Raw genomic sequence first — 12,055 nt, 5'->3', positions numbered from 1 at the left:
TGTGATCTTCCAGATTCATTGAAGCTATGATCCAAAATTACTCATTCTCTCCTGTCTCTTCCTAATTCTGAACAGCCCACAAAAAATGGTGAATGTACTGATGTTTACTTCTTCATCTCTCTCTTCCTCTGTTGTATCAAATTTCACCCTTACTAAATGATATACTGCTTTTAACGGAGGAATTTGTCTTGCTGCTGTAACAGTCAAGGGGTAACTTCTTGGGACACACACAACTATTTTCTCTTGATCAGCATAGTCTGGAATATAATAATCAGCACACTAGTTTCTATTTATCTTTCAATTTCACTACCTATGGAATCTTGCTCTGAAACTTGCTGTGGATTTTCTAAGTATTCCATTACTTCTTTATGTGACAAATTAAAGAGTCATTTTCAATATACCTAAGAACACTGAATACAATATATCTATCACTCCTCTATGAATCCTGCCACTTTTATTCAGTCTGCTTAGTGAAGTGTAAGAAACATATTACATAGCTTCTCAAACAATTAAGTTCAGTTACTTCTACTCTTCATATAATTGCTGGTGTTGGAAACAAACAAATCAACTTCCTGACATATTCAATAATGTCTTGTGGAATAATTTTCTGAGGTAAACCATCGGTTAGAAAGAAAGTATTGACTCCACAAAAGTGAGCAATAAGAACAATGTGTGGTGTTCACCCATGGATATCATGTACATACAAGGAGCTAGGCATTTTTACTGCACTGTCCCTAATAAAATTTGTCATAAATGATCCATCACAATTTAAGCAATGGTGAGGTCATACCTACAGAACTATAATAAAAAATAAGCTTTACTACCCATTATTAAACCTGTCAGTAATGCAGAAAGGAGTTCAATGTGCCGCAAGAAAAATTTTGATCATTTGACCAATAACATAAAACGTCTGGCAGGTTGCAAAGCAAATTTCAAGTCTAACCTAAAATCATTTGTCCTGGACAACTACTTCTATTCCACGGATGAATTTCTATTTAAAAGCTGGTAGCCTGTAAAAAGTTATTTTGAAGAGCAACTGCATGTGTAGGACTAAAAAATAATGTATTCATTAATGCTAACACTAATCATGGATACATATTGTAAAGCTACATCATTTTGATAAAAGAAATGTTCAAATAATCTATGGGACATGTAACTAACTATCTAACACTAAGAAACTGTACATAGCATCTATAAATAACTGGTAGCTCTGCAGCTGCTATGACCTGAAGTTGGTCAATAGTTGAACAAAGCTGGTTACCGAAGTAAAAAATATGCATCCTTAGACTGCAATAAAAGACACTTCAAAAATTCAGTTGTAATGGGTTGCTCCACTTGACAGTATGTCAAGTCTATATTATAATTTATTATTATAATGGAAGGAAACATTCCACGTGGGAAAAATTGTCTGCTTGTGTCTGTATGTGTGGATGGATATGTGTGTGTGTGCGAGTGTATACCTGTCCTTTTTTCCCCCTAAGGTAAGTCTTTCCGCTCCCGGGATTGGAATGACTCCTTACCCTCTCCCTTAAAACCCACTTCCTTTCGTCTTCCCCTCTCCTTCCCTCTTTCCTGATGAGGCAACAGTTTGTTGCGAAAGCTTGAATCTTGTGTGTATGTTTGTGTTTGTTTGTGTGTCTATCGACCTGCCAGCGCTTTTGTTCGGTAAGTCACCTCATCTTTGTAATTATAATTTATTATTTGTGACGGAATTGTATTCATTTTTCATGCAATAAAGTATTTCAAACCTATCTTACACATTATACTTACCCATAATTCATCATCTCTCTGTAGGGTGAATTGTGAGCTACTGACATTGCAAGCAGCACTGTCCCATCAGCTAGTCTGATGACTTCATATTTACAATATTCTTTACCACTGAGCCTATTCAGTATTTTATGCATATTGAAATCAGAGGTACAGTAACATCGACGTCCTTTGCTGACAAATAAGAGTGCAGATTGGGAAGGTATAAGTTCATGCCCTACCCCCAGATCTTGAATGTCCTTGTTCTTGGATATCTGCACTCAATAAAAGTTACAAATTACATACAGACTATGCATCAATATACATACACACACACATACATGTAACCATAAAATTTAAACAAGGAAATGCAGTCATTAGACCCAAGTTGAATAGAAGAATGTGCTGGTGACTTCGGCCACTGGAGTTCTGAGAGTACAAATTAATCATTAAGAAATTGATACATATTTTTCATTAACTGCTGAACTGGAAAGAAATATGTCAACTATTTTTTATGATTGTTGTCAGTAACATGTGCAAAGAAATGTCCACAGCAGAAAAAAACTGAGTGTGGTAAGAAGCCATTGGTATATATTTAGAAGCCTAAGTCACTCATGTTCCACATCCATTCTAAATACTTTTGGCTCTCAGGTCTGCCGCTGAATCACATTTTGTACATCCCGTAATATTTCTTCAAGGCAGCTGGTTGACATTAACTGATGGTGACTGGTTGTTACTGCTGGCAAGTAGCAGTTGCCGGTGCTCACTGCTATGTTCCACTATGGAGGCCTCATTCAAAAGCTGCACATGTGTGATCACATAACTTGCAGATGGACAACCATAGCGTTTTCAAAGCCCTATACCAGGAGCAAATCTGTGGCCTTCCATGCATCTGTTTGCACAAAATGTCATTCACTTGCACACCTCAAAGCCATATATTGAACATATCTGCAACAAAAGCTTGAAGAGCCATACTAATACATTTTATTTAGCACATTCACTCACTAAGGCATCTGGTCCTTGAATACAGAACAATATAAATAAAAAATTAACGCAAAAAAGCCCTTAAACATTGTGAAAAGAGCACCTTCACAAGCAAATGCTCTATAAATTATCACTAAAATAAATATATTGCCTGTCCCTGGAATTTCTATGGTGTAAACTGTCTCCTTCGTGAATGAAATTATACGCCTAGATACACACACCCAGTTCTAGTGGAAAATTCATCTGTCAAATCAGGGATTGAGCAGTGTGATATGTGTAGGAAGTCTTATCTATAGGAAACTAGTCTCTCTGTTACAAGGGGAAAGAATGTCATCAGATATAATCTTAAAGTAATACAGTTAACTTTTGATTATTAATGCAGAACTGAGACTATATGGATAATTGGAGAACACAGATAACCCAAAATACACACATCTGCCAGAAACTACTATTTACTCCACTTACAAAAACATGATACATGACGCATTTGAAAGCCCACTGCATTACTTATGCATTTCCACCAAAGCTGACAACTAATTTACAAAATTATATTTAAAATACACTGTATTTTGCATCACTTGCTTTCAGTTTACTATGAGGAAGTAATTGCCTAATTTTGTCTGTTTCTGTTTGTCATTTATTTTTTCCAGATAACTGTTCTCATTTTCTGAAGTGTGAAAATATAAACATACTCAAACAATTTTTGTCGTGCATTTTCTTATAAAAGAGACTAATTATATTTTTGTTTACATACTGTAGTTGTTACAAATGTGACTGCCATTTTCAATTATTCTGATGTCATATACTTTCTTATTTGTTAACATGTTATTTGAATTCATTTTCTATGGACAGAGTAATGTGGAATTGTGATTTTGTATAAAATCATAAATTGACATAATCAGAATCTTTGAAAATGTTATGTGAAGTGAGGTGTGTGAGCGATGTAGAATCATATCAAGAAGTCAAAAGAGAAGGCACCAACAAAGAGTCAGGAGTGAGAAAGGAATGGTGGCGATTATCATGCAGTGTAGGTACTGCTACACATTGTTTTTGTGGCTGGTGAAAGATATCAGTGTTTGGACAGTGCTACATTTATAATCTCAATGTGTACAGTGATTAAAGTCCTAATGACTTTAAGTGTTGCATTGCTCATTTGCCAGAACTGTGTTTTGACTCATTAAACATGAAACTTTGATATGCAGACTTGTAAGCTATGTGCATGTCGTAAAGATACTGTTTTCAATTGTTTAGCACATACCATAGACTGTGGAATGATATAGAAAATATGGTTGCACATTTAATGTCATACACTGATACGAAGAACTTTTTCCGTGAATCTATGATGTGCTGATCGCCATATGATTCAAGTGATTGCATAGACAATTGTGCCCTGTACCTTTTGTTCTGTTTAAACAATGACTAATTATTTAATGTACAGTCTACTTGATTTACTTTCATAGTAAGGACAGGTACACTGTGAAAAGGGCCACATCACAATCATAAAGAATAAATCTGAAAACTGCGACTAAAAATCAGAAAGCTGTGGGTTTAAGAGTGTAACAAACATTATGACATCAGGTTACATTACATGTTAGTGGAAAGGAGCATGTCTTATGTTCACCATTGTATGCAGATATGCAAATTGGAATTAATTCTGGAAATATTGACCCTTGCTTTTAGATTTGTAACATGATGGAGCTCAGCAAGAGATTGGTATTATTGGATTACACGCTCAAGGATCGTGGACTAATGAGGTGGATGTCAACATCTCTTTGACAGCACCAGCTATGTGGAAACAGTTTTGAAGGAGCATTTACCAAGAGACACTGCAAATTATATTGTTCTAATCAGTGATGTAAACGCTCATTATGCATAAGCAAGAGCAACTTTTCATGGTGATTAACTTTACATAATTGTAAATTTTCATATTGCACTGGGGTTTTGATTTCTTTTCAGTAATGACATTCAGAACAGTAGTTAAAATGTGATTTCATCCATTAATTTCTTTCTTTCCATAATGATAACAATTTTGCAAACTTGTTGATTTAGACATTGTCCATATTACTGCAGACAGTTGCTATGGATACTAATGAGGTAAAAGTTAAACAGTTTTATCCCCTTTCATTTGCTTTTAATTGCTGGTGCTTCTTTGTATATGCTGGTGATTCTTTGCACCTGTGGTCTAGGGGTAGTGTCTTTGATTAGTATTCAAATTGTCCTTGGTCCTGGGTTAGCACCCTCCTTCCTCCCCCCCCCCCCCCCCCCCCTCCCTGACACATTTTGAATAAAAATCATCAGCTTTGTCTTCCACAGACTTCTGGCATAAGAAGTCACACTCATTCTGCCAACAACCTTCCAAACAGGATGGAGGATCAGACAGAGGTTCAGGGCAATCTCTTGCCCTCGGATGGGAAACTGCTCCTAAAGACAGAAGAATCAGCAATGATCAATGGCATGAGGATGCAGAAGGAAATGGAAACCACTGCATTAAAGACACATAATGTTCATCTACAGGACATGTGGCCTGTAGCTGAAAAAGTGCCATGATGATCCCTCCATTAGCAAAAGATTCAGGAATAGTCCCCCATTTAGATCCCTGGGAGGGGACTGCTAAGGGAAAGGTGACCCTGAGAAAAAGATGTAATAACCAACAAAAGGATAATGTTCTACAAGTGGGGGTGTAGAATGTTAGAAGTTTCACGTGGTAGAAAAGCTAGGAAATCTGAAAAGGGAAATACAAAGACTCAGTCTAGATATAATGAGGTCAGTGAAGCAAAATGAAAAGAAGACAAGGATTTCTGGTCAGTTGAGTATAGGATAATACCAAGAGCAGCAGAAAATGGTATACCAGGAGTAGGATTTGTTACGAATAGGAAGGTAGGGCAGAGAATGTGTTAATGTAAACAGTTCACTGTTAAGGTTGTTCTCATCAGAATCGACAGCAACCAGCACTGACAGTGATAGTTCAGGCTTACATCCTGGCATTGCAAGCTGAACATGAGGAGATAGAGAAAGTATGTAAGTATATTGAGTGGCTAATGCAGTATGTTAAGGGAGAAGAAAATTTAATAGTCATGGGGGATTGGAATGTGGTTTTAGGGGATGAAGTAGAAGAAAGGGTTATGGGAGAATATGGGCTGGGTACTTATAATGACAGAGGAGAAAGACTAATTGAGTTCTGCATCCTGTCACTTGGAAGGCCACAATCTGACCCCATTCAAACTCGCTCAGTCGGCTGTAGGAAGCACGAATGCATCTTCATGGCACAGTTCCCTGCGTGCTTCACATGTTTGCAGCACACTGAGCCTTCTGACTGTGGGCATTTCCTATAACCTGTTTCAGTCCTAGATATCTCAGTCAGTAAGAGCATCAACTGCAAAAGACAAGGGTCTGGATTTACCTATAGTCCCACTGCTAATTACTGGTTTGCAACAGTTCTTGTTGACATGTCTGGACTCATAAGCCCTCTTACCTATGCTGTGTAGCTCTATGATCTGCAACTGCTGCCCTTACAATACGATGATACTGGCAGGTGTCTCTGCCACATGGATGTGCAGAACCTGTCTAATGGTGAGGAATTTTCACATGGCCACTGATACCAGCATCATTGCACAACTGATGTAGCCTGTCTAATTCTCTGAAAGGACCATCCTGTCACTTGGAAGGCCACAATCTGACCCCATTCAAACTCACTCAGTCGGCTGTAGGAAGCACGAATGCATCTTCATGGCACAGTTGCCTGCATGCTTCACATGTTTGCAGGACACCGAGCCTTCTGACTGTGGGCATTTCCTATTAAAACTTACACACAGATGGTGCTTTGGTAGCTATGCCACTATGCTATCTAATGGTGGATGATGTTGAAAGCATTATCAGTACATCTACTATGCCCCAGGTGGCATATGCCATCATTGGACCAAAACCGATGTCATCTTTCCAGGTGTAATAATATTTTTCCCAGCAGTGTAGTTAAACCATGAAGTCAACAGATGTCAGCATCAAAAACCATATTTGACAGTCTACTGACCAAAATTACTTCAGGTGGCCAAAATTAGCGCATTTAACAGTAACAAGTTATCATAGTCGAACACAAAAAAGGGAGGGGGCCCTTGATGTAGGTTATAGTAATGGCATATACTTGCATTATAGTGCCCTTAGTGTTAATGATTACTTTTTAGAAAATGTACTGGAAACTGCTACATTGTTACTGCCCATGTTATAACCCATAATAGTGTCTGTATACCGCACACCAGATAGTGATATTGAAGTAAGAGATCTGTTCAAAAATTCCGGAAATTTGTCCACAGAATTTTTCTGTGGTTACCTTTTTGTTATTGTGCAAAATACTCTCCTCCAAAATTGATACACCACTCCCAACGCTATTACCACTTCTGACAGCAGTCTTGGTATGCCTCTTGCTGGATTGCACAAAGTGCTGTTTGTGAGCTTTCTTTTATCTTGTCTATCATTGCAAATTTTCATCCTTTCAATGGGATTTTCAATTTTGGAAGTCTGGAGGGTAATGCAGTACAGTGATTTTATTTCATGTGCAATAGCCATGCACAACCATGGAGGAATGTGTGGTTGCATTATCATGAGCCATGAATTGTCTCACCACATTTCAAGCTGTTTCCTTCTCATATTTTCTCACAGATGATGCAACATGTCCCAATAGTACCATCAATTAAATGTTTGTCCCTGTGGCATGAATTCATGATGAACCAATCTTTCAAAGTTAAAAAAAAAACTGTCACTATGGCTCTGACATTTGACCTGACCTGACTAACTCTTTTTGGTCTTGGAGAACATTTCTCGACCCATTGTGATTATTGAACCTTGGTCTCAACATCATAGCTATAGACTCACATCTCACCATCAGTTATGATTCCCTTAAGGAACATGTCATTCTCATTTGTATGATCCAAAAGCTCTTGACAGATTGTGAGATGAAGGTCTTTCTGGTCCTGACTCATGAGCAGTGCTACAAACTCGATGTCAACGTGATTCATTCTGAGATGCTATGCCAGGATTTCATGACATGATCTAACTGAGGAGTTACATTCTTCTGCAATCGCTTGGACAGTCAGTCTCTGTTATATCCTAGGCAGTAATGCCAACCGAGCCCGCTGCCAAAAGGTTGGCAGCATCAAAGTCCGGACACCGTCCGCATAAGCAGCGCCAGCGAGACAGCAAATCGCCGCAAGTCTGCGCGCGCCACCGCTGGCTTCTGGTTTGTTAAGCGCTGGAGTCGCGAGCGCTAGGACAGTTCTGTATTCGCCGCTCAGTTGTATACTCGCCACTGAATTGTGTACTTGTTAGTCAGTTGTGTGTTCATCGCAGCAGAGTTGTTGTTTGTCATCAGCCGATGCTGACCTAGCCGCTCCGACTCGAAATAGACAGATTTCTGTAGACACCGAGTTCACTATTGTGTTTCTGTATCTTCATCAATAAAGATAAGTACCGACTTTTATTTAATCAGAGTGTTTGGGGTTTCATCTTTCTGTTTACTGTTCCAGCGGACCGGTCGGCCCGCTATTAAAAGTGTGGCGGTGACTTCGTAAGCCATTTCTACAGCCAAGTGTTTGACGCTACGAACACCGCCACAAAACTGGCGACGAGGACTTCCGAACTCGTGTGCAGGGCTGGTTCAACTTGTTCTTGTTATACTAATTGTCGAGATAAAATTTTGGGGGCTGGTTTAATTTGTGTTCACTATGTCTGCCGAATTACAACAGTTGATCTTGTTACAGAGTCAGCAAATCCAAAGTCTGGTGGAAGCAATCGCCAAACAAGCGGCTAATCCTCCAACACAAAAGGAACAAGCACAGGCAGCACCACAGTTCCGGGCTTTTAATGAATCCAGAGAAGAATGGCGAGAATATTTCGCGCAGTTGCAGGCGCACATGACAGTCTACAAAATCACAGGTACTGAGCGGCAGCTTTATTTAATTTCCACTGCAGGCGTGGAAGTCTATCGACTGCTTTGTAAGTTGTTCCCGGAATCCCAGCCAGAAGCTTTAGACTATGACGTTGTTGTTAACAAGCTTGCTGAGTATTTCGAGTCGCGAGTTCATGTGGCAGCAGCCAGATTCAAGTTCTTCAGATTAAAGAAACTGCCACATCAATCTAATAAACAGTGGTTAACAGATTTACGGGGCCTCACCCGTCAGTGCCGATTTAATTGTGTGTGTGTGGTGCTTCCTACAGTGATGTCATGCTACGAGACGCTATTACTCAAAACATTGCAGATTCTCATATTCGTGCTGCTATCTTAAAGTTGCCTGACCCGTCATTAGAGACTGTGATGAACATCATTGAAGCCCAAGATACTTTTGCCTATGCTGAGTGTGAGTTAGATCAGCCATGTATTTCTCAAATTGCCTGTGCTAAGCAAGTTATGTCACGCCCGCGGCCCCACCGGCAGAGTCAGACTGTAAACACCAGCCGGCCGCGTCCTGTTAAACACATTCGTCAGCCGCGTGTGCAAAATGATAGAGTTAAGTCTTGCCCTAAGTGTGTTCTTGTTCATCCTCGTGGACGTTGCCCGCTAAGAAACGCGGTTTGTCACTTTTGTCAAAGGAAAGGACACATCCAGACTGTTTGTTTGCGTAAACGCAAGAACAATTCTAGTGCTGCCCAGCCCATGGATATTCATGTTCTTCAAAGCCAGCCCGCACAGAAGGTCGCGTTTAAAGACTCTTCCACGGTTCATGTGGGTAATAAACTTGTTCGCAATAAGCCACCCACCCAGCCCTCTGCTATGCGACCCAAGCGTAATTCAAACGCTGTGAAAAGTGATGTACAGACTGCAAGTGACGCGGGAGTTGTTGTTCCACCCGCCCAACCCACGAGTTGTCGTAAGCAGCGAACACACGCTAAACGCGCTGATTTTGTGTCTTCCGCCTCCACTGCACCAATCCAGAGACAGTGTAATAAACTATTTGTGAAGCTACGCATCCAGGATAAGACCTTCAATTTTCAATTAGACACTGGTGCGTCTGTGACTCTCATAAATGGTGCTACGTATGCGGCTATCGGCCGGCCTAAACTTTCAGCGGCAAAACATTCTTTGGCTACTTATAGTGGTGAACACATTCCTGTGTTAGGTGTATGTAGCGTGCCAGCCACATTCCGTGGCAATACAAAAACAGTTTCATTCACAGTGCTCCGCGCTACAGACAGTGTAAACATTTTCGGATTGGACTGTTTTGACTTGTTTGGCCTGTCTATCCAAGACAATGTGTTGCAAATTAATTCTGTTGTTGTTCCTCACGACAGCATAACCGATTTGTGTAAACGATACAGTGACATCTTTAAAGACGAACTAGGTTGTGCTGCGAACTTTGCCGCTCATATTACGTTAAAAGATAATGCTCAGCCTCGATTTTGTCGTGCTCGTCCAGTGCCTCACGCCCTCCGGGCACCTGTAGAAGATGAACTTCGTCGTTGGCAAAACAACGGTGTTATTCAACCCGTTTCAGCGAGCCAGTGGGCTTCTCCCTTAGTTATTATAAAGAAACCGTCTGGCAAGTTACGTTTGTGTGCTGATTTTAAGTCGACAGTTAATCCTCAGACTGTCATTGATTCTTTTCCTTTGCCTCGACCGGACGAGCTGATGGATAAGTTAGGGGAAGCTCGTTTCTTTTCCAAAATAGATCTCCGTGAAGCATATTTGCAATTGCCCCTCGACGAGCAATCACAACAGTATTTTGTCATAAACACGTCGTTGGGGTTGTTCCGTTTTCTGCGTTTGCCTTTTGGTTGTGCGTCAGCTCCAGCTGTTTTTCAGCGTTTTTTGTCACAACTTCTGGCTAATGTGCCATCGTGTTGCAACTATTTAGACGATATTGTTGTGTCCGGTCGGACGCCTGCTGAACATTTCCGTAATTTGGAGTGTTTGTTTAAAGTGTTGTCTCAGGCAGGCCTACGTTGCAACATCGATAAATGTTCATTTTTCCTTACGGAGCTGGAGTATCTGGGACATGTTATTAACGCTCAAGGCATTCATCCCTCCCAGTCACATTTAGCAGCTATTCGTGATTTGCCCGCCCCTCGCAATCTGCATGAATTGCAAGCAGTTCTTGGCACATTGACATATTATATTAGGTTTATACCTAATGCATCACAGATTGCTGCACCGTTGCATCATCTCCGCCGTAAGAATGTTCCGTTTGTGTGGTCAGCTGATTGCCAATCAGCCTTTCAGCAGCTTAAAGAGGCTTTACTGAATGATCGTTGTCTGGTCCATTACGACCCTAACAAGCCTCTGGTGTTAGCTTGTGATGCCTCTTCTTTCGGCCTCGGTGCTGTGTTGTCTCACCGAGTCGGTAACACCGAACGTCCTATTGCGTTCGCATCTAAATTGCTAAACAAAGCTCAGTGTAATTATAGCCAATTGGACAAGGAAGCGTTGGCTATTGTGTTCGGTGTCACAAAATTCCATCACTACCTCTATGGTAGACCATTGTATTTAGTCACAGATCACAAGCCCCTGACGTCACTGTTTCATCCGTCTAAACCAGTTCCTCAGCGGACAGCTCAGAGACTACAACGTTGGGCTCTTTTGTTATCACAATACCAGTATGAGATACTGTATCGCCCTACAGCTCAGCATGCAAATGCTGACGCGCTTTCTAGATTGCCGATTGCTGTGGATGATGTCTTCGATTCCTCTGACGACTCTTGCCATCAGATTGACGCCGATGAGCATCAATCCCTCCGGGATTTTCCGATTGATTATCGTCAGGTGGCACGTGAGACAGCTACGGATCCTCATCTGAGTTTACTATTACGTTTTGTTCAACGTGGTTGGCTGTCCAAGGCAAAGGACATATCGGATCCTGTGGTTCGTCGCTATTATCCGCAACGTCATCTGTTGTCTGTTTCGCGCACCGAGAATGACCAGCTTCGTGTAGTGGTTCCCCGAGTGCTCCAATCCAAGGTCCTCGACTTGTTGCATCAAGGTCATTGGGGAGTGGTCCGCACCAAGCAGCTTGCCCGCCGTCATTGTACATGGATCGGCATTGATAAGCAGATTACGCAGATGTCTACAGATTGTTCGACGTGTGCCGAACACCAAGCTGCTCCGCCTCAATGCTATTTTGAGTGGGCACGCCCTGCCGGTCCCTGGCAGCGAGTACATATTGATTTCGCTGGTCCATATTGGAATTCTCGTTGGCTCATCGTGATAGATGCATTTAGTAATTTTCCGTTTGTTGTGCCCATGCAGTCTACAACGTCTGCACAAACTGTACAGGCGTTGACTTCAATTTTTTGTATTGAGGGTCTTCCAGAAGTTTTAGTGTCTGACAATGGTCCACAATTT

General features: G+C 41.0%; 1 protein-coding gene across 1 annotated transcript in view; it reads right to left on the bottom strand.

Moving 5' to 3' along the window:
• The window catches only part of LOC124798560 (glutamate receptor ionotropic, kainate glr-3-like), a 98,814-nt gene that overhangs the window by 28,209 nt on the left and 58,550 nt on the right, over positions 1-12,055 (bottom strand). The window contains exon 7 of the mRNA XM_047262019.1: positions 1,771-2,021. Within this exon, the coding sequence (XP_047117975.1) occupies positions 1,771-2,021 (251 nt within the window). The remainder of the gene's footprint in view (positions 1-1,770; positions 2,022-12,055) is intronic.

Source organism: Schistocerca piceifrons, chromosome 5 (genome assembly GCF_021461385.2).
Source record: "Schistocerca piceifrons isolate TAMUIC-IGC-003096 chromosome 5, iqSchPice1.1, whole genome shotgun sequence".
Classification (NCBI taxonomy): Eukaryota; Metazoa; Arthropoda; class Insecta; order Orthoptera; family Acrididae; genus Schistocerca; species Schistocerca piceifrons.
Note: the sequence above shows the minus strand (reverse complement) of the source record. Positions and strands in the feature narration are given on the sequence as shown.